This window comes from Ptychodera flava (assembly GCF_041260155.1).
Source record: "Ptychodera flava strain L36383 chromosome 23 unlocalized genomic scaffold, AS_Pfla_20210202 Scaffold_24__1_contigs__length_23054250_pilon, whole genome shotgun sequence".
Lineage (NCBI taxonomy): Eukaryota > Metazoa > Hemichordata > Enteropneusta > Ptychoderidae > Ptychodera > Ptychodera flava.
This window is the reverse complement of record NW_027248278.1, coordinates 3,012,189-3,039,650: the sequence shown is the minus strand read 5'-3', so window position 1 is coordinate 3,039,650 and position 27,462 is coordinate 3,012,189. Positions and strand designations below refer to the sequence as shown.

Below are 27,462 nucleotides of genomic sequence, written 5' to 3'. Positions count from 1 at the left end.
ACTTTAACAAAAAATATTTCTAGTTGTATAAAGAGTACCAAGGAAGCGTGAAATCACATTGAGTGCGTTTTGTCATTAGCTGTCAGCTAGTCGTTTTCCAAAAGTGGCTTTTTGGAGTACATGAGCTTAAATACTAATACTCTTTCGGAGGGCATGAAAAGGATAGGTGTGTATAACTCTTGAACTATTCCAATAACCGTTGTTAGTGTGAGAATGACGTGAAATCAGCTTAAGCTAAGGGAGCGTTCAGTTTTTACGGCCTGGGGGGGCCGGCAAAATCTTGTCGCCGGTGTTCAAAAAAATATAGACCCCCCCTGCATTTTTTGTGAAAAAATGATGACCCCCCCTTTGTCAGACGAAAAAAATTGATGACCCCCCCCCCCCCCTGAAAAATAACCAAAACCCATATGTCAAATTTACCCGCATGGTTTGGATTTGAACTCCGGTACGCGGCGCACTTTATTCGATGCCAGTGCACAAACTTCTCAGCCACATCCATTGAAACGTCTGTTAATTAGGACGACTGTAAGGCAATTTTTAACTTCATTTCCATAGACAACTCATGTCCATGGACATTGTATAAAGTAAACTTTATCGGAGTGGTTCGCCAAAGGCAGCCCTCTGGTTAAGACGGTCATGGGCCATTACGTAAAGTCAACTTTATTCTAGTGGGCCACCAAAGTGGCACGCCGGTAAAGAGGGTCGATCATGGCTATTGCATAAAGTAGACTTTACTGGACAGGGCCGCTGAAGGCGCGCGGCCATTACCATTATTCAGTGCGTGATCCCAGGGGTCCCTCAAAAATGTTTCTAATACAAGCCGCGGCTTCAATTGGGAATTTTACGGTAAGATTGCCGTGGGGTATTACATAAAGTCAATTTATTGTAGTGGGCCGCCGGAAGCGGCCCGCGGTAAAGAGGGTCAATCATGGCCATTGCATGAAGTAAACCTAATATGAGTGGGCCACCAAAGGCGTCTGCCCGTTAAGAAGGTCATGGGTAATACATAATGTATATTTATTGTGTGGGCCGCCGAAGGCGGCCCGCCGGTAAAGAGGGTCGATCATGGCATGGCATAAAGTGAACTTTATTGTTGGTATTATGTTTTTGAAAATGTGGTGACCCCCCCTTTCTACCAGTGAAAAAGCGATGACCCCCCTTTGCGGATTCCAAAATTATGATGACCCCCCCCTGGATTTTGCCGCCCCCCCCCCCGGCCGTAAAAACTGAACGGTACCTAATCACTGATTGAGCGCATATTTCTCATATGGAAGGCCCGGGAGGTTCAAAGAAAATGTACGTCATCCATTAACCTCAGTCAAAATTAGCACTTTCTCACTTGTCAATGGACCCACAGAGCGAGACCGCCTGAACTGGGAAGTGATATGTAAATGAGTATGACTCGATGACGTTCCCGTCGGCAAACATTTCATCTCACTTGTACCATTGCAGCTATAAAAAATATTTTGTACCTCCATGCTATCACTTTGTGTACGGAGTGTGAATATCAATCAGTCAATCAATCTTTATTACATCACAGACCCTAGTTTTTCTCAAATGTTAAACTCAACTAACACTATATTCAAAATTCGACGAAGTACAAAATTAAAACACATTCAAAAGGACAACAAACTATCCAAATGTACAATAACAAGATAATGAACTGTAAACTTTAATAGTGGGGTCGGGTGACCTGACTAAGGCTTCATGCTGACCATGTAGCTCAGCTAGCCCTGCGTGCGATGTGTGTTCCCGGCGTTATCGGCCTGACGTATCTTGCTTGTGGTTCGATACGCGTACACACGGAGATGACCGCTGTGGTATGCATATCGCAGCGGCCGTTGCGTCGCCGTGTATCGATCGAGCCACAAGCGACTGTGCAATACATGTACTGAGTTGTCGCCAACTACATGGATTTACCGCTTATCTGAGAATATTTGAATCAATTCTTTTCCATTTCCTTTTCCATATTTTAGCCATTTGATGTTTTATTTTGCCGACATTTATTTAACGCTTCACGATCACCGCTCAATGTTAATGTCGATTTCAATGTACGAAGTTTACCAGTAAACCGGGATCAATTATACCGACGTATTTTTTCCTCGCGACTCGCAGAAATTTTCCAACCTGGTAAGTATTTAGCTTTGTCCCGTGTGCTGGGTTATGTACATGTAAACTAATAACAAAAGTTTAGTATTTTCTGTAAATCGATAAGCCTTTCGAACACGAAAGATTCGGATATCTGAACCTCAACAGTAACTACGCAGCTCGAAAGTTATCCTCCGAAAGGACAGGAACATTGGTCAAAGCCGGATTTCACATGGTAGCTATGGAAACAAGCTGTTCATTCTCAGAAAGCATGCAATGTACTTCGTACATGATACTGTCATAGTCCGTGGGCTGTTGCCGTCCCTATACACACCATCAATTGCCTAACAATTACAGGATTCAATCACGTCTGTCATCAAATTTTGATACATGAATTCTACCAATCATCAACCCCTTAACACATTAAAAAAAACAATGGTTGCGGCTACGGGTTCAAGGACATTCACGAGGAGGCACCATCATTGTCGCAGAATTGTTTTGACTAGTTTTATATGGGCGATCTGCGTACGGTCGCACATCAAACCGACAAATTTTCGCTTAGATAAAAATATGATGTACGAAATGTTTTTATTCAACTGACTGAGTCATCGCCTCTATTATCGCCTAAACATCCCCGGGTTTTTTTTTTCCGGAGAGACTGCAACATGGATATCATCTAATGCATAGAGTACGGCTGTTCATCCAATATATTTATTCACTGTTTCGAAAAACATCTCGGCAGATATGTACTTTGGCGATCGGACCAAGTTTTTGTACGTTGGTCAGAAATAATTGACAATATAGGTTTGGATATTACATCTGTGGAATTAGGACAGAGTATTGAAGATGAAATTACTTTCATCGATCAACAAAGAAGAGAAAAAATGAGTCAGTGAATATCGAATCATAGACGGGAGAATCGAGACAGGCCACTGTCTATAGTTTAATCAATTGTGAACAAAAGTATTTCGATTAATTGACTAATGCAAACAGAAAGGAAATTTCATTCAACTTGAAAAAGTCACCGCTTTTCCTTGACATCGGATTCCATGGCAATGGAGCAACACACGATGTCGTTTAGGTCCTCAAAAATCTTTTAAAACGGCAAGACGATAATAATAATACTTTTCACGACAGCAAAATCTAAAAGAACTTGAATCTGAACTTTACATGACAGTTCTGTGGAAGAAACGATTAGAAATGGCGGCGTTTCTTGGTACAGCGTCTACGCAAGAACGCGCTATGGCTTGAGTGACATACCAGCGGGCACAGGCGCTCGAACTGGGTAGTCTGCTAAATAGGTCGCTTTTCGGCTCGATCTATCGATCCCGTAGTCGACATGCCCGCACTGCAACCTAAATGAGTGTTTAGGTTGCAGTCGTGGGCATATCGACTACGGGATCGATAGATCGAGCCGAAAATCGATCTATTTAACAGACTACCAAGCTACAGAGCGCCTGTGCTTGCGGGTCTGCACTGCGGTCGCTCCATCTAATTACAATGCTGTGCCGTATCTAACATGTTTACATCGCAAACGTTTACCGATTCACACCTGTATCGCGTCCTTTTTTGATTTAAATCTTACAGACCTTTGTTATCCAGCAATCCCGCACCCCACTCGTCTTTGATGGAAAGTAACTCAAATAATCACCGCAATTCCGACACGTCTGAGACAATTGCGAATCAAGAAAACTATCAAAACTTGTTAAACGCAGTCACTACCCCACGTAATGCCTTCATGTTTGTGTTTTGCCGAACACTCAGTCCCCGGCAAAACTGATCTTTGGATGCGCCAAAAGGTGTTAACTTGCATGTTGTTTTAGGAAAGTATGTATATTATAAAGTCAAAATGAATAAATGAGTATTTTCTATAAAAGCTCGGTAACATTTTAGCTTCGATCAGATCCCACCCGTCGGTTCATAGGGGGTCCAATCTCCGATGATGACGATGATGATGATTAAATATTTAAAAATGAAGATAAATAAACATATATTTGGACTCAGTAAATTTGTTGTTATTGTTGTTGTTATTGTTGTTGTCGTTGTTGATACTATTTGCAGAAAAGAACAAAGTATGCGCTGCAAATTTCAACACAGCCTAACTATACATGTGCGTCGCAAATTCAATACAGCCTAACTATACATGTGCGTTGCAAATTCAATAGGCCTACAGCCTAACTATACATGTGCGTTGCTGCCTAACTATACATGTGCGTTGCAAATTCAATACAGCCTAACTATACATGTGCGTTGCTGCCTAACTATACATGTGCGTTGCAAATTCAATACAGCCTAACATTACCCAAGGGGTGTCACTTCATTGCCACACACTTTTTTCGATCGCCAAAAATGCACCTAGCATGCATCGAAATCGGTAAAATTCGACGTAGGGTCAAAGCACATTAGTCCTTCTCAATAATACTCTAACATTTTTACCTCTTACCGATGAAAAGTCGAGAAATCAGCAAGTTTTTCAGCGTATCTGGACGTCTCTTACATTTCAGATTTAAAAGGCGAGGCAGTGTATTGAGTCACGTGGGCGCTTTTCAAATCGAACCAATAGCAGAGCTGAATGGACCAGCGTGAAAACCCGGAGGCAACGTAAGTTTCTCACATCTTTGGAAAGAACGATCTCTTGCTGCGGGTGAACTGGAACTGTTAAAGTTACCAGAATTTCGTATGCAGACGCACGCAGACAGTGTCACCCATAGTCTTCCAAAGACGTGAGAAACTTACGTTACTGCCGGGTTTTCACGCTGGGCCCATTCGTTCAGTACGGGCTCTGACCCTACATCGAATTTTACCGCTCTCGATGCTTGCTGGGTGCATTTTGGCGAGCTCTGCTATTGGTTCGATTTGAAAAGCGCCCACGTGACTCAATACACCGCCTTGCCTTTTAAATCTGAAATGTAAGAGACGTCCAGATACGCTGAAAAACTTGCTGATTTCTCGACTTTCATCGGTAAGAGGTAAAAATGTTGGAGTATTATGAGAAGGACTAATGTGCTTTGACCCTACGTCGAATTTTACCGATTTCGATGCATGCTAGGTGCATTTTTGGCGATCGAAAAAAAGTGTGTGGCAATGAAGTGACACCCCTTGGGTAATGTTAGGCTGTATTGAATTTGCAACGCACATGTATAGTTAGGCAGCAACGCACATGTATAGTTAGGCTGTATTGAATTTGCAACGCACATGTATAGTTAGGCAGCAACGCACATGTATAGTTAGGCTGTAGGCCTATTGAATTTGCAACGCACATGTATAGTTATGCTGTATTGAATTTGCGACGCACATGTATAGTTAGGCTGTGTTGAAATTTGCAGCGCATACTTTGTTCTTTTCTGCAAATAGTATCAACAACGACAACAACAATAACAACAACAACAATAACAAATTTACTGAGTCCAAATATATGTTTATTATCTTCATTTTTAAATATTTAATCATCATCATCGTCATCATCGGAGATTGGACCCCTATGGTCGGTTCAGACTGTTGTGAAACATTCTGATATTCGTCATGTCTTTTGAGCTGAACAAGGGTGAACTTTTGAGCTGGCAGGTTCTCCAGCGTGTGCCAATGCCACGCGAACGACGGACCTTCCACATTACGTCAGGAAGTGAGTCAGTCACATGACAGTCGCAAGAACAGTCGCACTTGCTGTTTGTACGTTAAATGAGAGTCTCAGACACGGTCTCAAATTCACTCGCAAATATACATCCCCGAGCGAAATGCGAGTCTCAATTACAGTCGCAAACGTGATCGCACTTTGACTCTTCTATGAACTGAGAGTCTCAGAATCACTCGTATTTCTTATTCATTTGGGGTCGTACATACCTCACTACCATAAAGAGGATGCTTTTTGATACGCCGAAATCAAACCCAGGGATCCGTCAAGATGGTGTAATGCCGCTTACCCCCGCGTCAGTGGTTAGTGAAAACGTGGAGTTGGTGAAAAGTTTATGTAAGGAGAATCACAATGAACCTGATACTGAACGTGAAAATACGGTGAGAAGAAATATAGTAATTATAGATAGAGTATTAGAAATGTAGTTAGAGTACCAGTTGTTAGTATTTGTAGTAGTAGAAGGACTGTGATGGGATACTAGGATGGGATAGTGGGTATTCCAAAAACAATGTTTGATGAGAGATAAATGTGAACATATGACATTAAAAGACATATGAAATGAGACATAAATGATCATAAGGTACATATGTCTTCCATTTGATTCTAAAGTAGTATTGTGCAGATTTAAAAAAATGTTTTTACCATTGTTTATCAACTCTCACTCAACTAAGGGGAGAACCATTTGATTTCTGGGAGGGTATGGAGGAAGAGGGTATGGGAGCAAATTTTTTTTTCCTGTCAGAGTGACAGCAATTTTTTTTTCTACAGTCAGACCTGCATCAATTTTTTTTTTCAAATGGAGTAGCAGTGCAAATTTTTTTTTATTGGTCATCAAGTTTGTAATGCGTTTATATAAGGGAGCCGTCATTATTTACGGCCTGAAACTCCGAAATTTCGAGTGACCCCCTCCCCCCTTCGCCAACCATGATGAATTTCAGTAACCTCCCTCTCTAACTCTGAAATTTTGACTGATGCCCCACTTAGAAAAGTTAAATACCAATACATGTAATCGTAAAATTTACAAAATACAGCAACAGTAAAGTCTTTTTTTTTTAAGACCTTTCAAATCCTGATGTACCCTGCTAGACTATCATCAGTTATCTCATGATGGTTCAAAAAAGGTGAACACATCAAAATGAAACTCAAAGTCACAATAAAATAAAGATATAAAAGATCACGCAGTATCTAATCATATAGTACATTGTTTAATTTGGATGGATATTATGACAGGGTTTTAACGTGGATATCTGACCGGGCAGAATTTGAAAGTACAGGAGAACATGAGAGAGGCTTAAGGGGAAAGTGTCACAGGGGCTTTCCCCTATCTTGCATGGAAATTTTTAAGATATTGATGTGTGCCAGTCTGGTGCAATCTGAGAGGTGTTTTTTAATTTTTTTACTAAGTGAAACTGTTAGAATACCCCAAGGGGGAGAGCACGAGAGGGGGTTCCCCCTCTCGTATTGGAAATTTTGAGAAATTGATGTGTTTAATGGTGCAATCTGAGAGGAGTCTCAGTTTATTTTGCACTCAGTAAAACTGTTTGAAAATGACATTGACTACTGATATTTTTTACATTTTTTGCACGATCAGTTTTTGAGTCACAAAATTCAAAAAACCAAACAATGACAATACAATTTGTGAAAAACAGTTCTGTTTGCCAGAGACTGAAGACAAATGAATACACAGGAACGGAAAATCTGTGACCTTCTTGTGTCATTTCTCCAGCTTCCAGCTTCTAATGAAAACCTGAATATGGTATGTTTGCGATCCGGTGTTTGTGGTCAGAAAAACAAGGCTCACACATTGTATTTCATTATATTTGTTGTTCCTCAATTTTTCATTGTCAAGGTACATCTTTCTAACAAATTTATATTGAGAAAATAATAGATTGGTTTAAACACTAGTTTATTAATCCTGTCTTGTGTTTTAAATTTTCACAATTTACAGAAGTCAAATAGTCCCCTTTAGATAGTGCATATGCCATTGAGATATTGCAACAGAAATCCTGAAATATGATTTCTTGGGTCAGAAAAGGGAAGGAAAACATTGAGTGTACTGAGGTGCTTATATCATAAGTGCTGGGAAAAGAAACATAAGAATTGCTTGTTGTACATTTGCGCCGCCTATGGCGGTGCGCCGGCAAAGAATACATGAGAATAAGGTTTCCAAATTGTGCTTATTTCTGGTGCATTGTGACAATTTTTTTTTTCTCTTCTGTCTGTTATGACAATTTTTTTTTCTCAGGCCATGACAGGATCAATTTTTTTTCTTCTCTCTCACTTGGTGACAATTTTTTTTCTCAAAATCCTCCATATCCCCCCAGAAATCAAATGGTTCTCCCCTAACTTAATTTAGAACAGTCAGGTATGACATTTATGGTACATTTTAAAATTAGTTCTCATTTTCAAATACAAGTGTTGACCCATGTACCTAAAAGTGAAGGATAAAGTAACAGATAGGATCATTATAGATGGAACACATATGTTTTCAGTTGATATATTACACTTTATCAGGCAACAGTTATAAATGATCTTTCTCTCTCTACCTATCTCTTTGTACTGTCTCTCTCTGTCCCTGTCTCTGTTTATATGTCTGTCTGTCTGTATCTCTCTCACACTGTTTGTCTCTCTGTCCCTGTCTCTCTCCAGGTTCCTGGGCAGTTTCCTCAATCTGGTAGCAGGACTTTCATACCAAAAAGTGAACTCCAGAGTTTGATTAAGAAGTTGACGTTAACATCAGATGAAAGTGTAGCTAAAGAAATATTGAATGTTGCCACTCTGAGAAAGCCAATCATGGAACTAATCTGTCAGGCTATTAATAATGAAGTCACACAGATCTGTTCTCTAAATCCTACATCCATTTTCAGATATACAGGTAGGATACTAATAATATGAATGACCTTCAGAGGCAAGTCAAAACGATTTTGTTAATGTTTTTTATCATATGAGAGATAATTTATACCACAGTTCCTCCATGTACCGTTTTTATAAATTTATGTTTACCAAAACATGACTAACTGTTCATAAACAAATCTCCATCTTCATCTTCATCTTGGTTGTAATGTAAATACATTAATAATTTGATGACAATTCATAATTTTTGATACATACATGTTTCAGACTTTCTTATCATGAATCACGGTCCTTTGTGGAGGGACCATGCATGAATCACAGTTATCTAAGGGAATGTTCATTTTTACTTTGGGGAGGAGATTTTGAATTTTTGCAAGGATTTTTTTTCGGTGACCCCCTTCACTGTCTGGTGAAAAATACATCCCCCCCCCCAAAAAAAAAATCCATTTTTTTATGATCCCCTGGCATTAAATCACAATCCTTGAACATGAATCGTTATGCAGATATTAATCTCACATTGCTTAAACAGTGAATAAAGACATTTATTAGTGTCAAGTTAATTAATTTGTAATTTCATATGTCATGAACTTTCCTGATTAGAGTGATATATCCATAAATACTGTATCAAATTTGATGAAACTTGGTGCAGATGTTAATATCATAGTGTTGTACATACAATTCAATGACACTTAGCGGTATAATTTAAATTAATTGCTAATTTGCATTTACACAATGAATTTTTGTTTTTTGGGTGAATGTCTAAAAAATTTTATGAAACATGGTACGGTAATAGTCTGTCAGTGTTATAATTGGATATTGCAAAAAATGTTTGGCAACATCCTGTCGATCAATCACAAATTGACACTCATTTCATGACCTTTATTTAATTAGGATGGCGGCCTACATCAGTTTTATGTTTTCACCACCCTGGAACTCATTCTCATTCATTATAAAGCACCATCTGTATCACAGTATTTTTAATCACAGACATAATGAAGACAACTCTATCCTCTTCGAGGACTTGTAATTAACCCTTTTCCTGCCAAGTCCATATTTCACCATCAGGACAAGATGGTTAAAATTAATGAAACACAACATATTTCTTATGGTGTATTTTAACATAATATTAAACATTTGAAGGCTGTTAAAAGCATTACATTGATTTTTATGGACTAAAGATGCTATAATAGACCAAGCCAAGTGGGTGAAAATATGTCATGTTTTGGCTCAATACCGCTTTTTACTGACTCGTCTGATGAGGAAGTGATACTGTCTGGCAGGAAAAGGGTTAAAGGACCCATTAACAAGTGAGGACTGTGTCATTAACGATGACTTGTAACAAATATTCATAATTGTTCCAAGTTTTGTGATTTCAGTGTTAGTGAAGGTTTGGCCACATTTTTTGTGCATGTTGATTTTTAGGTGTAGAGCAGTTAACTGTAATTCAGTATTCCTTTCTGTAACCTGGGAATAAACCATGTCATAGTATTTGCCCGTCTCATAGTACAAGGGTAAGAAACCCTTTCTTGTTGCAAGGCAGCCATTTATAAACAGTTTGGTAGTACAAACTCTCACAGACATCACCAACCTTTAGATTCATGGTATTTTTTAGTGGCTCCTTAAATTTTTTGGATGAAAATTGATGACACCCTGCCTTCCTCTTATAAATGATAAATGTAATGTATGTGGTAATTCATTCTACTAATAGTCTCTCTGTTTCCAAACAGGTGTGGATTGCTTGTTGAACTTCAGTTGGAAAACAGCATTGAATGAGCTTCAGGTTCGTGCCCCAACATTTCTGCAGTGTTTAGAGTCATCCATCAATAATAGTTCTCAGGCCAGAAATAAGATAAAGAGAGGTGACACCTTGGATCAGTTGCTCGTTTCTGCCGCTTCACAACTCATATCTGTTTTTAACAATGATATGAGTACTGTTCGCAGGTTGAATACAATCATACTTAAGAAAGGAGGTGCAAAGAAAGTATGCATTGACCAGATGGCGGGACAGTACATCACCATGGGCTATAATAATAATAATAATAATTTATTGTTTAAAGACCACTACACACCTTGTCTCAGTGGTCTGTACATTACAGAAAATTACTGGAAGAACTAAAATTAACGCAGAAAATACAAAATAAGTCACAGAGGAAAGAGTGAAATTAAAAACAATCGATAAAATCAAGCAAGCTAAAATCTGGACTAAAGGATCATACCTAAAAACAGCAAAGAAAGTAGTTTAAAAATTTCACTAAAAATGATAAAAAAATAAATAAACTATAAAACATGCAGGTAAAAATTATATCCAAGTCAACAGTAGCATTGACGAAAAATAATGGTTTTAAGAGACTTCTTAAAAAGAGCGAATTTCTTTATCATCCTAAGTTCGGGTGGCAAACTATTCCACAGTTTAGGGGCATACACGCTAAAAGCTCTGTCACCATATGTTCTAGAAAGTTGTTTCCCGTGATCTTTGACAGAAAAGGGATTCAATCTTACACCGACACTCCTTCTGGTATTATGTACTGGGATATCAATTGTTACTAATTCTGATAAGTAATTTGGAACAAATTCATCTTGATGGACAATTTTAAAAACCAAACAAAGAATTTTAAAACGGATTCGTTCTTCTACTGGAAGCCAATGTAACTCCTTGAGTATAGATGTCATAACAATGTGACGGCCCATCTTCCGTCCAGTTACCAAACGAGCAGCAGAGTTCTGAATGTGTTGAAGCTTGCTCAATTTATATGCAGGTAGACCAAAAAGTAGACTGTTACAATAATCTAACTTCGATGTGACAAAAGCGTGAACCAATTTTTCAGCACTGGGCTGGTCTAACAATTTTCTAATTTTACTTATCCGCCAAAGTGAATGAGATGCCACCCTACAAACATAGCGAATATGCTCGTCCATGAGACCGAACGAGTCAAGCATTACACCAAGGTCACGTACAACAGTGGATGGCGAAATCGTGTCCTCACCTATTCGTACATTCATAGAACCAAATTGTGAACCAACCGTACAATTTCGGGGTGTAAACCAGACAACCTCTGTCTTCCCGTCATTAAGTGCCAACTTATTGGACATCATCAATTACGAATTTCATCGACGCATGCTTCTATACGCTGAACAATAGTGGAGCTGGTAAGGATGTCACAAGCAATGTACAATCCAGAATCATCTGCATATATAAACAGAATTTAAGCCATGACGCGTGATGATATCCTCAATCGGAGTCATGTACAAAGCAAACAAGACAGGACCCAATACTGAGCCCTGAGGTACACCATACTTTAAAATGCATTTGTTAGATAACATCGACTTGACAGAGACCTGTTGTGTTCTACCTTTCAGAAAGGATTCAAACCATTTTAAAGCAACCCCTTGAATACCAAAACTAGAGCGTAACCTACCCAGTAGAATGTTATGATCAATTGTGCAAATGCAATGATGGAGCACTTTGGCAGGAATTTTGACCATCAATTGCTGTCATGGAAAAAGAAAGTTGAGGAAGACTACACTAGAGAACAGAAACTCTTGCAAGGTTTGAAGGAACTCAGGAGTGTTGATGACACAACTACAGACAGGATTCTACATACGTCACTGATTGAAGATGAACTCAAGTGTTGTAGGGAAGCTTAGCCCAGGTTATTCCTTTACAGGCGATAATGTTGACATTAAGACAAAAGTGCGTCAAATGACATTATCTAACCAGAATAAGGATCATCATTTGTATCAGATAGTAGCTTACAAGAATCGTGTGTCTGGTTGAAGCGCATTCTACCAAATAGTGATGACAATGAATTGCTTTCCCAAGAATTAACATTGATTGTCATTTGGTGTTGGAGTAAATATATCCCTGCCTGCCATTTTGCACTGATGTGGAGGAATATATCGATCATGAGAATTTGAACAGTACTAAGAGAAAAACAGAAAAGGTAAGCATGCAATAGTGGATAGAATAGACATACTGGTATGTACATGTATCTAAATTCCTATAGGCCAGGAAGAAAAAATAATTTGGTCATCAGAATTGCCACGTCTACTTTTGCAGACTTTGAATTTGTTTTTGAAAATTGGTTTGCTAGATGGGCTTTTAAAGCCCTTCCTCTCACAGATCTGCATAACTAATGCTTGAATCTGCAGTTTTGTGAACGTGTTTATCCTGCTGAACCGTTGCACACAATTCACTCTGTTATTAATGAAAGTTGTAAAATCTTGACAAGGTTTTCAGTACTGGTGAAACTGGTGGAAGATTTTGCTGTTTTTAACCAAAAAAAGTATTTTATAAATTTTTGCATAACACTTCTGAAGCTTGGTCAGAAAAATCTGATAAACAAGATTTTTTTTCTATCTGGCCTGAGAAGAGTTTCAAGAGTTGTGTTTTGAGAATTGCTAACAGTTTCTGTATAGGTACACAGGGGATAAATCCTGTATTTCTAATAAACAGTTGCATATTTCAGACAAAGGATCTTTTCTTCAACTCTTTTGAAATGCCCATTCTCCCATACCTCTTTCTTTACAGGCACAATAGCTATAACTTTTGATGATTATTTCACCATATATGCTGTGTTTATAATACAAACACTCAACATTTAAACATGCTGTATTCAATGTAGGTCCTACACGGAGCAAAATAACTGTCAAAACATCACATTTTATATTGTCCCTTTTAAATCAAAGCAAGCTAGTCTAAATTCAAGGGTGATATTGATGTACAAACTACAACTGCCAAACCACACACACAAGCAAGCAAATTGTCAACTGTTATAGTCATGTTTTTTGTGAGCCCCTCTTATGAATCTTTAGATGTAGTCTGTGCTGGTCATGCATTCTGGGTAACGGTGGGGGAAAGATCATAGTACCGGTAACTGTGATGTGAAAGAAGAACACATTTATCAAATGATTAATAAAACATTCAACCGGCTGTAAGAAAATCAGGAAAAGTATGTCTGATGTGTTAAACTGACTCCTCTTTAATTTGAATCAATGGTAAGGGGATCACCTGGTACCATGGTCAGTAGTATTACATGTCTGCAGACATAAATTTAGACTGACCTAAATTTTATGTCAGTCTTGAACCCCTCTCCACTAGAACCAAATAAACTGCAGGCATACAGTAGCGTTTACATCTACAACATTTGTTAATACAGGCCTACATTGCTACAGGGCTATTTGTCTTGTTTGAACCTCAAAATATTTACTTTCCATGGAAATTTTTGTAACCATGGCATTATTGTTGATTTTGTTCAGGTGCATATGGGAATCTTGGGAAAGAATGAACAGTATGTCGATGACATGATTGACATAGTCAAGCACCTTTACCAGTACGTGCCATTCCATGAAGACCAGCTACCAGATAAAGAAACGCAACCTGTAAAGGTCTTAAGTGGTGGAGATTATCTTACTTTTGAACGGCATAAAGAAGCACAGTCTTCAAAGGTAGATGGTAGAACACCCAGCAAGAGACTAGAAGGTCTCATCCCAAAAATTGAGGACTTCCATGTCCAAGCAGAATGGCAGAAGGTAAACTGTTAAAATAGCATATGATACATGAGCCAACAAGGGATTTCCAAACATGATTTGAAACATCCACCTAAACACATTATTCTGAGAAAATTACAGTATTTTTAGATACTATAGACAATAATCTATAGAAGCTATTGGGATGGGTATACGTCCGGCATCCATCTTCAGTCTGTATTTTATTTATTAGCCATGTTCACAATAATGACATTGGCTCAGAAAGAAAGAGAGAAGGGGAAGAAAATGTATAACACTGAAAAGTTTTCAGATTCACTTCATTCAAATTAGCTCAGAAGTGATTAAACTTTCTGTCTGAAAATCTGTAACAATTCATTCATGTATTTTGCAACAACGTGAACAATGCAACTGTCAGTACATGACAAAAAGTTCTTAAAAAGAGAATCATTGTCAAAGCATTTTAGCTTGTTCTGAATGTTAAAAATTTTTTCAAAGTAAATTGTTCGTACAGTTTGTGCTGGTTTACTTGGACATAATAAAATACAATGGATTTCATCACCAACACCAGAATAACAAAGGGTACAAAGTCTAAGATGTCTTGGAATGTTTTTAAAACGACCATGTATGTACGTCCGTTTGTGAAGATGTCCAACTTGAGAACCGCAGTACTTACAGACTGGATATTTGTTGTGTAGATGCAAAGTATGATTATGACAAACCCTTATTTTTTGTTTTATGATTTTGTTGAAAGTATGTAAATTAGCTCAAAAAAGCTGTTTTTGGTAAAAAATTTCCTTCTTCAAAACCGTTGGTCAGTCAGCTTTTATACTTGGTGTACAGGTTCCTTAGTATGACCATAGAATTTTACTATTCTGTAGGGTATTGAAAGAGAAAATATAGTTGATTACACAAAACAAAAACTATAAAAAGTAGCCAAAAGTTACAGATAGCTTCCCTTTAAAGAGATAAAGTCACTGTTGTGGACATTTTTGTAATTATATATCATGAAAGCAGGGGACACATGTATAAAATCACTCATTGTGCAAAATATTGTCAATGCAGAACTTCAAAAGTGTCAGAAATTACCACTTTGCTGTATGTAGAGTAGTGATTATGTGTGTGAACAACTAGATGAAATAAACTACTCTCAACTTTAGCCATTTCACCCAATTCATGGATACAGGTGGAGTTGGATCAAACAATGATGTAGGCAAAATGTTTGAAGTTTAAGTGTCTCTAGCAAGGAAATAAATTCTCAGAATGAGCTTAAACTGTACAGATTAAAGCTTGTACAATTTCAGCTGTTTATTTTTTTATCTTTCATAGGTAATATGGAAACATCTGTATTCAACATCATCAAGCCGTGATATTGGCACGCTGTATGCTGCTCGCAATGCATTGAAAGCACATAATGTATCATCGACACCATCAAAGGATTTCTATGCATCTGCTGAACTACTGAATAAGTTCACTGATGCATACCTAGTATCTGGGGCATTACATCACTTTGGTTTGAAGGATGTCAATTCATCACCAACTAGGAATAAGTTCGAAGGTACAAGTTGTCGCAATTTGTAACTATTTATAAATGCTAGGAGAATTGCATTGTAGAAGAACAGACTCAACAGAAACAAGAAAGCCCTTCTTGTTAAAGCTTCACAATGCGATCAAATTTGGCCATGTTAGAGGACTTTTTAGTTTACACCTCCATAGACTCCCATGTATAAGGCAGTTCTCCATAGATTCCATGCATAAGTCAGTTCTCCATATACGGTACTCCCATGCACAAGTCAGGTCTCCATAGTCTCCCATGTATAAGGCCAAGAAAAATAAAAAATTAGTTTTTCATCGTATTCAATTGCAAAAAGGGTGCAGTAACACAGATGAAGTCCAGGGGGCTTCTAGATTGGGTCATGTCCGTCCGTCCATCCGTGAGTCAATCCGTTCATGGAGATATCTCAGACATGCCAAGGTCAATTTCTTTCAAACTTTGCACAAGGATAGTACCCTACCCCGTTCAGATGCACGTCGATTGGTTTTGTGATACAATTCAAGATGGCCGTCAGACGGCCATTTTGTTACAATTTTTTTGTGTTTTCAGCCATAACTGAGGCATGGGCAGATCATCCATGTAGCCGACACGAAGACGAAGTGTCTGTTACCGGCTACCCAAAAGTATGAAAAATAGTAAAGAACGAGCTACAAAATCACTATCAGTTTTAAGTTGAAGGTAGAATAAGTCTGTGCCTTTGTATAAAATACTATAAAAATAGTAGAAAGTGAGCAACCAGCTGAAAGTTAGTCAAGGAGACCATTACGGCATATCATTTGCATCTCATTGTCGGCTACATGGACTGTGTGCCGAGGCATGTCTCAACTGATTTCTTTGAAATTTGGTTCAAGGGCATTGATCTATGTCATACATATGCATATAGATTTTTGTTGTAATATGAACTAATATGACCGCCTTGCGGCCATTTTGTTATCATTTTATCATATACAGAGCCATAACTCAGGCACATCTCAACTGATTTTATTCAGAGTTGGTACAAGGACATTATAAATATTATACATATGCACATCAATTATACTGCATCAAACTTTATGAAATATGGTGATAATCTGTTAGCGTTAGGATAGGATGCAAAAATGTTTGGCAGCATCCTGTCGTTTAAGTACTAATTGATTCATTTTAATGACCTTTTATAATCAGTATGGCGGCTTACATTTGTTTTTAGCTCACATTTGGTTTACCAATGTGAGGTAATCGTATAGGCTGAATCAGTTCATTTGCATGCCATTTGCATGTCTTTATGTATGTATGTATGTATGTATGTATGTATGTATGTATGTATGTATGTCTGTATGTCCGTCCACATCAAAAACAGCTAAACGGCAGAACCTACTGTCTTAGTATTTGGTGTACAGGTGCCCCTAGGGGTGGAGATGTGAATTTGTTCAAATGAACTTGTCAGTGTCAAAAATATGCAAATGAGGGGGAAAAAAGGAAAAACCCTGCAAATTGCTAAAACTCTGTAACCATTGGTCAGATAGGGTTGAAACTTGGTGTGCAGGTTCCTTTAGGTATTCTAAAGCAGATGTGTAAAATTTAGGATGAAATTTGCATGTTTCTATTTTTCAGGTAATTTTTTCAGTTTTTAGTCAAAAAATGATAATTCTGAAACCACTCATCTGATTGCTCTGAAAGTTGGTATACATGTTCCTCAGGATGACATCAGTCAAGTGTATACAAATTGAATTGAAATTTTTATATTTGTAATTTTGGGGCAATTTTCCGAATTTTTGGACAAATTTTTTTGTTATTCAAGAATAACTAATCTGATAGTTTTGATATTTGGTATACAGGTTACTAAGGTTGATCCAAATCAGTTTGATGAATATCGTGAAGATATCTTGAATTTTATATTTTTGCTGAAATTTTTGGTTATTTTTCTTCTTCTCTGAAACCGCTAGCCCAATTGCTCTCAAATTTGGATTGGATGTTTGCAAGGGTGTTACCCTTCTAATTGTTGAAATTATGACAAAATTGGAAATATTACTGTTTTGGGGCAATTTTTGTTATTTTTGGTCAAAAAATCGTAAAAAATATTTTCATTTTAAAGCCCCTGGACAGACGGCTTTTACATTTGGTGTACAGATGTCCAGGGATGACAATAGTTAGATATGTGGAAATTGTCCTGAAATATACAAATTTGTATTTTTAAGACAATTTTGTCATATTTGGTCAAGAAAACCTGTTCTCAAAATTACTTGTCTGATAGCTTTGTAATTTGGTACAAAAGTCCCGAGGGATGTTATTAGATAAATTTTCTGCTCAAAGTGTTGGGAAACCCCCAAATATTTATATTTTAGGTAATTTTCTTTTGTGACCTTAAATGACCTACACCAACCAAGGATTTGTTGTGAGACAGTTTCGAAGGCTGTGAACATAATTTTGTCTTGTTTAATATCAATTTGTAGTAAAATTTGATCCTGAAAACAGAGCTGAGGTAAATTTTTTCATTGCGAACCAATTTTTGCAACTTTCGCATCTAAGACACACAAGAACTGATGAGAAATTTGGATCCAGGATAATTCCAGATGTCATAATCCCCCCCCCCCCCACAGTGGAAGGAATTTCACTATCTGTAACTGATTTAAGTGCTGTTTACATTTGAATAAAAGCACTCATAGCATTAATTAAAACATTCCCAAAGTTGTAAATATACTACCAGCTGGTCTTATGTAAACATGGTCAACCAAGGGATGGAACATTTGATATTCAGAGGGGGTAGGGGATAGAAGATTGATGAGGTAGCATTCATTTTTAAAAGATCCCTTTTATAATTTTTCCTACTCTTTTTTCCCCACTCTCCCACCTTTTCTTTTTGTCAAGCTTCTCTGGCTAATTTTTTGTTGACATCTGCTTATGTATGGAGGATCTGCTTGTCCCATTGCTATGGAAGTTGATATGCATGTTCCTAAAGATGACCTCCAGTACCTAAGTTGCAGACCTGACTTGCTTTTGTCATTCTTGTTTTTCTGGTTGATCTTTGGTACCCATACTGGTATGTACCAGTTCTGATAAAATGTGAGCGACACCGTATAATTGCGGTATTTTTATGTTTTCACCACCATGGAACTCATTTTTGGCCATTAAGCCCCATCTGTATCGCAGTATTTTTCATCACAGACCTAATTAATGAAGAGGACTTTTTCCTCTCAGATGACTTGTAATTAGAGGTTATAAACGGCAAGCAAGGGTATTTGGTTGCGGATATAAGACCTCTGGGGTGAAAATTAGCATATTTGGCGGGAAATAATCACCGAGCGAAGCGAGGTGATTATTTCACCCAAATATGCTAATTTTCACCCCAGAGGTCTTATATCCGCAACCAAATACCTGAGCGCACCGTTTATAACCTCATTAAGGAGCGCCAGCCTCATACAAACTCAAAAAAAGAACGTTTCCGAACGCGCGCGCGTGCACAGTTGAATTCATAAAATACGGTTACGCAACGCATCGATATCGCGATTAGACATGGAACTTGAAGAATTTTACTCCAAAAAACGCTCATAAAACTTTAAAAAATTATGTTGTTGTTACATAGCCTCCGCTGCTTACAGAAACTCTTCATATGTTGGTTCGTCAAGCTGCACTAGACTAAAATTTAACAATCAAAATCAATCTGAAGCCATAGATTTGTTCGATATTATGGCGCGTTGAGCTCCCAAGTTGACGTTCGAAATTTGCGCGAGCTCAAAAATGTTACGCGGCGCGCAGGTCTTCTTGTTTAGAATATAAACCCCGGCTCCAGCCAATCAGATTGCCAAATTCCAGCCAAGCATATTATAATTAAAGTACAAGTGGGGACTGTGTCATTGTCAATGACTTGTTTTCCAAAACTGACCTTTTTTTTTAAAGTTTATAGGTAAAGTAAAAGTAAAACTGAAATGGGTATAGCATGGAACAATCTCCAGTTTTTTTCTTTTGAATAATTGATCAGATTTTGTGAATACTGTGAAGCATGCATTGTGGTTCATAAAAGTACGATATCATCAGCAAGCATAAGTATTGATAATTTTATATTGACTAGTAATGGAGCATTAATACATACTTCATTAAGTACTCTTAACCCTTTAAGTGCCAAATTCAATTTTTGTTGCCTTTGTAAAATATACCCAATTCAACATTTTTCAATATTTTTGCCAAAATTTTGATAAAATATTGTAGTAATTCAAATTTTTCTGTCATAGTAACTCAAGTGTTGCATGCGCATATTTTGGGCAGCCTGATACTTTGTAAAATAGCAGAAAATATTTATACAAACGAACAATACCGACACCATCACCCATATGATTGTGAAGTCCATTTGGTCAAATATTAACAAAAAAAATAGAAAAAATTCTTTAAAATGTAGTGACATATTGTGCTAAAAATTTGACGGGTAAAACTACATACGGTAACTCAAAGAGTTAAATCCCTACTGAGTATACATGCAAATTGTTACGTGCAGAGAAAACGAACAAAAGGGTGAACTCAGCAGTTAACGTTTAAACAAAATTTATTACGAAAATAAAACTAATTGCTAAGTCAGGGATAGAGTACAAGCTTTAAAAGTGTACAGACTACTTATCTCAGCTGGGACGGCAAAGCTCCAGTCTCAGAGTTGTAACAGTCAGTTGGATGAATGAACAGTCCTTTGGCTTGCAGCTTGAAGCTGCACAAAGTCCACAGTATAAATCCAGCGTTGGCAGTGAAGGTCTTGAAAAGTCTTGAGAATGACTACTGCTGGAGTTTAGTAACACACAAGAGACACGATCCCAAAAGTCTGACTGGAAGCTGAGCACGTCCCTTTTATAAAGGCATATAAGAACAATCTAGAACTTTTATTGACATGCTAATTACTGTTCTAAATTATCTCCCTTACACAACTAATCAACTTTCCAGAACATTCCAAACATGACTAATTGAATTCAAGGTTGTGAGGTCATCAAGGGCAGTGACCTTGGGAATGTTCTAGACTAATTGAACTCAGGTCATGATGAGTGTGGGGGAAATGACCTACATAACACACCCCCTCTTCAAAAAAAAGAAAATTTTTCAAAGAAAATCTTTCTTTTACAAATGTAATCTTGAAAAGGATTTAAGTACTCAAATTTGTTTTACTCTAAAGTAAAATTTCTTGAAAGTGAACAACAATAAAATTTCTTGAAAGTGAACAACAATAATTTCTAAATACGAGAGAGACAGTCTGCAATTAAATTGTCTCTGCCTTTGATATGTCTAATGTCAAGATTAAACTCCTGTAACATTAAACTCCATCTTAGCAATCTCTGATTTTTGCCTTTAAATTTCTGCAGAAAAAACAAGAGGGTTGTGATCAATATAAACCACTATTGGCTGATTTGAAGAAGTAACATAAACTTCAAAATGCTGTAAAGCTAATATCAAAGATAAACACTCTTTTTCAATTGTAGAGTAGTTTCTCTGGGATTTGTTAAATTTGCGTGAAAAATAGCAAACAGGATGATCTACACCATGACTATCCTCTTGCAATAAAACAGCACCAGCAGCCGTATCACTAGCATCTACAGCTAATTTGAATGGCAAAGTGAAATCTGGTGCAGACAACACTGGGGCACTTTGCAGTATGGCTTTAAGTGTATGAAATGCCTGTCAGGTGTTATTATGATGTAATTTAAATCACTCAATTTCTTATCAATTACGTAGGCCCAAAGTAACGAGCATGGAGTGGTTTGCCAGGAATTGGAAGTAGAACAAGAACTTTTTGACCTGGTTTCAAACTTCCGTTTTGAAGTGCTTTTATCATATTTGGTTTTCATTGACTGCTGAGATGACTCAAGATTATCTCTGGCTAATTCACATGCTTTAGAGAGTTTTGTACGAAAATCTGACACATATTGCAAAATATTCAGACAATCATCATCGTCTGATAGGAATTTCTCTTTAACGAGCTTAAGTGGGCCACGGACTGTATGTCCAAATACAAGCTCAAATGGGCTAAAACCAAGAGACTCTTGAATTGACTCTCTAACAGCAAAGAGCAGAAAATGAATTCCTTCATCCCACTGCTTCTCTGTGTCAAAACAGTAGGTCCTAATCATGTTTTTCAAAGTTTGATGAAATCGCTCAAGAGCACCCTGACTTTCTGGATGATAGGCGGATGACCTATACTGTTTAATGCCTAGCTGATCCATTACTTGTTGAAAAATACCAGACATAAAGTTGGAGCCTTGATCGGACTGGACACATTTAGGGAGGCCAAATAAAGTGAAAAATTTGACTAAAGCTCTCACTATAGTCTTTGTCTTTATATTTCTCAGTGGTATGGCTTCTGGGAACCGAGTTGATGTACACATTATTGTCAGCATGTACTCATTTCCTGATCTTGTTTTTGTAAGGGCCCAACACAGTCTATTAGAATCCTACTACATGGTTCTTGAAATGCAGGAATTGGCTGTAAAGGGGCCTTTGGAATGGTCTGATTTGGCTTTCCTACCATTTGACATGTGTGACAAGTTTTACAGAAATGTGCTACATCCTGCCTGAGATTAGGCCAATAAAAGTGACTGAGAATTTTATGATAAGTTTTCCTGACTCCTAAGTGACCAGCCCAGGGCGTTTCATGGGCCAGGCGCAATATTTCAGCACGGTAGGGCTTTGGAACCACAATTTGATGTTTTATAGCCCAATCGTCATCAACCAAAACATCTGGAGGTCTCCATTTACGCATGAGAATACCAGATTTTGTATAATAGGAAACAGAGCTATCTGAAGTTTTATCTTCATCATCTACCCTGTCAAACAAAGACAAAATATCTGGGTCTTTGTGTTGTTCTGCAATGAGATTTGATCTAGAAAATGTCTGACTTTGGTCAGCAGAAGTTTTACTGGAAGTTTCAAATCCACGAGGGATAACGGAATGCTCCGTGTCAAACACCTGACTGAGAAAGGTGTCATTTAAGTCAACATCTGTGACATTATTTTGAGAGTATTTTGATTCTCAGAAGTTTTCTTTGACATGGCTCGAGTAATGGCACATGATGGGAAAAGGCCGGGAATGTCTTCCTCTATTGGCTCTGGATTTTGATCTAAACTAGGATTATCAGTCACAAGTGGATTAGTAATGACCTTGTCCCCAGCAAGGTCGTTTCCAAGAAGAAGGTGAATCCCTTCAAAAGGCAAAAAAGGCCTAATACCTAAAGCCACAGGTCCAGAAACAAAGTCCGAAGACAAATAGACATTATGGAGAGGAACAGGAATGTAGTCATTACAATCTACCCCCTTAATAAGAACTTTAGAACCTGAAAATGACTTTTCAGAAAACGGCAGGGTATCTGCCAACAAAAGAGACTGGGAACCCCGGTATCTCTTAAAATTTTGACAGGGGTAGCGGAAGAGAAATCACTAGAAAGTGATATAAAACCATCATGAATAAATGGTTCGAAAATACCCATAATGCTATCTTGTGAAGAATTGACCTTGACCTCATTAATTGGGGATGAGAGGGGTTTAACCTCAGAAAATGTGTTGCACACATTATTAGACTCTAATTGAGTTGATGAAGAAATAAAGCCGGTGGGCTTAGATCCACTTTGACCACTTTGACCTTCACGTTTTCTTTTCAATTTGAAACAATCTGACATTAAATGGCCGTCTTTCTTACAATAATTACAAGAAAGTGTACCGAACTGTTTGTCAGAAGGAGATTGAGACTTGGGATCTGATGATGTGGGAGTGTTACTTGAACTCTGTGAACTGTTGTCATTTGATTTTCTACTGTCCTTTGAAAAATTCTTGGATGAAAAGGAGGAGTTAAATTTACCTGCATTGTTTCTGTAGGAAAAGGACTGGGATGGTTTGCTGAGAAATGAAGATTTGTGGGTCAATGAATAATCATCGGCCAAACGTGCAGCAACCTCTAATGTATCTGCCTTTTGTTCATTGATAAACGTCTTGATGTCACTCCGGATGCACCTTTTAAATTCCTCAATCAAAACGAGCTGTCGTAATTTGTCATAATTCTGACTGACCTTTTCCGAAGAGCACCAATGGTCAAACAGTTGTTCCTTTGTTAGAGCAAATTCAACATAAGTTCGATCTTTCACTTTCTCACAATCCCTAAATTTCTGACGGTAAGCTTCAGGCACCAACTCATAACCCTTGAGTATTAATTCCTTCACAGAATCATAATCTGAAGCCTGCTCTACTGACAACTGATGTAAATTTCTCTGGCTTTACCCACCAAAGCACTCTGCAAAAGCATAGACCAGGACTCCTTAGGCCAATTCAGACTCTGAGCAATTTTCTCAAAATGGAGAAAATATTTATCAACATCCTTTTCTTGGAAAGGGGGAACTAACCTGAAATGCTTAGTGATGTCAAAATTGTCTGAAGGGAAGAATTTTCCTGACTTTCCAAGCTCTAAACGTCTCATTTCTAACTGCAGTCGGTGTTCAGCTAATTCTCTTTCCTTTTCTTTTTCCTCTCTTTCTTTCTCCCTTTGTCTTTCTTCCATTTGCAATTCTTTTCTTCATTTCCAATTCCCTCTCTTTCTGTCTTTCTTCCATTTCTAATCTTTCCTGCCTTTCTTTTTCTTTCTGTCTTTCTTCCATTTGCAATTCTTTTTCTTTCATTTGTAATTGCATTTGTATTTTTTCTTTTTCTAATGCCAATTTTTTAAGCTCCAAATCTGCCTGAATTTCTAATTCTAATTTTTTGAGTTCGAAGGAAGACTCAGGCTCATAATCTTTTAAGGCAGACTCTTCAAAATGGCCAGAATTAACTAAATGTTTTGCAATCTTGAATTGAATTTCTCGCTTGCGCATAGATCTTTTGACATCTACTTTAAGGAAATTTGCCAGTGCTATGAGGTTGTCTTTTCTGAGGGAATTAAATGTGTCCTGATCAAGGTCATCCATAAATTCGTCTGGCTTAAATTCCGCCATGATTAAATTTCGCTGAGTTCACAGTATATAGTAGTTTTGAAAAGGCTGTCAAAATGTTGTCAAACGGCTCAAAATATTCGTCTCCCGGACAAGCCCCCAATTTTGTTACGTGCAGAGAAAACGAACAAAAGGGTGAACTCAGCAGTTAACGTTTAAACAAAATTTATTACGAAAATAAAACTAATTGCTAAGTCAGGGATAGAGTACAAGCTTTAAAAGTGTACAGACTACTTATCTCAGCTGGACGGCAAAGCTCCAGTCTCAGAGTTGTAACAGTCAGTTGGATGAATGAACAGTCCTTTGGCTTGCAGGCTTGAAGCTGCACAAAGTCCACAGTATAAATCCAGCGTTGGCAGTGAAGGTCTTGAAAAGTCTTGAGAATGACTACTGCTGGAGTTTAGTAACACACAAGAGACACGATCCCAAAAGTCTGACTGGAAGCTGAGCACGTCCCTTTTATAAAGGCATATAAGAACAATCTAGAACTTTTATTGACATGCTAATTACTGTTCTAAAATTATCTCCCTTACACAACTAATCAACTTTCCAGAACATTCCAAACATGACTAATTGAATTCAAGGTTGTGAGGTCATCAAGGGCAGTGACCTTGGGAATGTTCTAGACTAATTGAACTCAGGTCATGATGAGTGTGGGGTAAATGACCTACATAACAAAATCCTATCTCTTTGATGTATTAATGTAGTAATACAATTAATGTTCCTATATATTTTTGCAGACAATCCTGATTCTAAGAGTGATGTGAAACAGTACATTCTATCAGAAGCCCGGACATTTGTTGATAACTACGTCATGACCAAGGTTCCTGAATTAACACAAGAGCAACAAAGCCTTAAGTGCAAGTACTGTGAGCAGGAGTTTGTTCAGCCAGTCTCTCTCAAGCAGCATGAGCAGTTCCATATTCAGTTTGCAGAAGACATACAACCGTACAGTACAAGTACAGGGACAGTTCACTTTACACAAGATAAAGTATTCAATTATACACACACAACGTTGATGTTGTGTCTTCTTCGTAGAAATCATGATAATGCAATTCATATGGGTGATGGTGCCCGTATTGTTCGTTTGTATAAATATTTTCTGCTATTTTACAAAGTATCAGGCTGCCCAAAGTATGCATATGCAACACTTGAGTTACTATGTCAGACCATGTGTTTGCTTAGTGAAAGAAAAGCTTACCAACTAACTTGGAATCGATCTGTAAACTATCAAGGTCAAATTGACACCAATCATCCTATGGACCTTGATATCGAGCATGATAATAAATCATTCAAGAATGATGTGACTTCCCATAGAGGAGTCATTACTCAGCGCATAATTGATCGTGTTTCCAGGAGTCTAGATACCACAGATAGAATTGTAAGAAACTACAATGCCATCAGCAAAGTGCATCATCCATCAGGAAAACACACAAGTAAAAATACAGAAGGAGATGTTTTGATACTGGTTAAACAGTTTGAAGATCTAAAATTATATGATTTTATCGCTGGACGACAGCACTCAGCATTCCCAAATATCAATGGTAATCCTCTCAAAAACCTTAAAATGACTGACTTTAAGCAATGGATAAAAAAATGTTGTATGAAGTTTTCTAAAAAACATTACTATTATCCTAAAAATCAGTAAGATTCAAATCTAAGCTAGATCCACACATGATTGAAGGTGTGATTGCATTGAAAGTTGATATTAATCCCTATGTCATATATATGTACGCCAATTTTTTTAGTGATCCTATCAAAAATGACTGCGTGACGGCCGTTATCTTTCTTGTATTTGAAATCCATCCACAGGGTTGCCAAGATTTATCCACAGGGGATCAAGGATGGCATTAATATTAATGCTATGTCCATGCATAGGGGCTCATGAACGCAGATATTTGAGATATGCCTGTGCCAATTCTTTTTTAAACTTGGTATAAGGATACTACACTATGGCATACATATGCAGGTCCATTTATATTGGTGTGGCATGCATAATTGGTGCTAATTTGCATAATTCATTATTAGAGCGCTTTATCTTGTACGACTGTGCCAAATTTGATGAAACTTTGTGCAGATGTTTTTCACACAGGGTTCTAATATCACTCTATGACATATGTCAGTATTACATCAATTAATTGTTAATTTGCATATTTTATGAATTTTTTATGAGTAAGGTGATTTCTAGAAATATTGCAACAGATTTAATGAAACAAATGGTACGAATCTTCTGCACACAGTCTTACAATTGTGTACAAAGATACCTGTAATCAAATTAATAATTAAAAAATAGGGACTGTGTCATCAACGATGACTTGTTCGTTTGACTATATGATACTTGCCAAAAAATGGTTCATTGTTTGAGTAATACAAGTATAACTATAACAGAAATGATAATGGATTGAAAATCAATATGCATTTCAAACATACTAGTATTTTAATTGTAAAACAATACACAGAGAGTAAAGTATTAGAATAAATAACTCTTTTAAAGTATATACTGTAAATCTCTATGTACATGTTATGAAAGTATGGTAAACAACTTTAATATGGCAAATAAAGTGTACTTGTAGTCAATTAATTTAATTTGAATAAAACTCTACATATTTTACTGTGTATACCTTGTTAGCAGTGTGCTCTCTAAGCCTATGTGGTGAGTCATAACTGACAGATACTCCTGTCTCAAGAAAATGTTTAGTACGAAGTGATAAAATCATCTCCCCTATACATTGGTAGTTAAGAGATCTCATCTAAATTTTCCGAATGATTATACCGTGGTGCACTTTTTATCATGTGACCACCCTGTGAAAATGTATGATTGGCTTGTTCTCTATCCCATGTTTACAGCCTTACCTCACACTTTAAAACTCTGTTAAGACAGGTTCAAAATGAGTATACATGTATATCTGTGAATACGAGAAAAAAATGTGTTC

At 37.4% G+C, this 27,462-nt stretch overlaps 1 protein-coding gene across 3 annotated transcripts in view; it reads left to right on the top strand.

Annotated features, from left to right (window-relative positions):
• LOC139124774 (uncharacterized) overlaps positions 1-27,121 on the top strand; it is a 148,701-nt gene extending 121,580 nt beyond the window's left edge. Inside the window, exons 1-7 of one of the 3 annotated variants that reach the window (XM_070690883.1) lie at positions 5,546-6,099; positions 8,369-8,594; positions 10,300-10,352; positions 11,930-12,513; positions 13,829-14,101; positions 15,386-15,614; positions 25,270-27,121. In XM_070690883.1, the coding sequence (XP_070546984.1) occupies positions 13,835-14,101; positions 15,386-15,614; positions 25,270-26,177 (1,404 nt within the window). In that variant the 5' untranslated portion in view covers positions 5,546-6,099; positions 8,369-8,594; positions 10,300-10,352; positions 11,930-12,513; positions 13,829-13,834 and the 3' untranslated portion in view covers positions 26,178-27,121. Of the gene's footprint in view, positions 1-5,545; positions 6,100-8,368; positions 8,595-10,299; positions 10,353-11,806; positions 12,514-13,828; positions 14,102-15,385; positions 15,615-25,269 lie in introns of those variants that run through there. The other 2 variants (XM_070690884.1, XM_070690886.1) reach the window with 2 other exon arrangements.
• Positions 27,122-27,462: the final 341 nt, after the last annotated feature.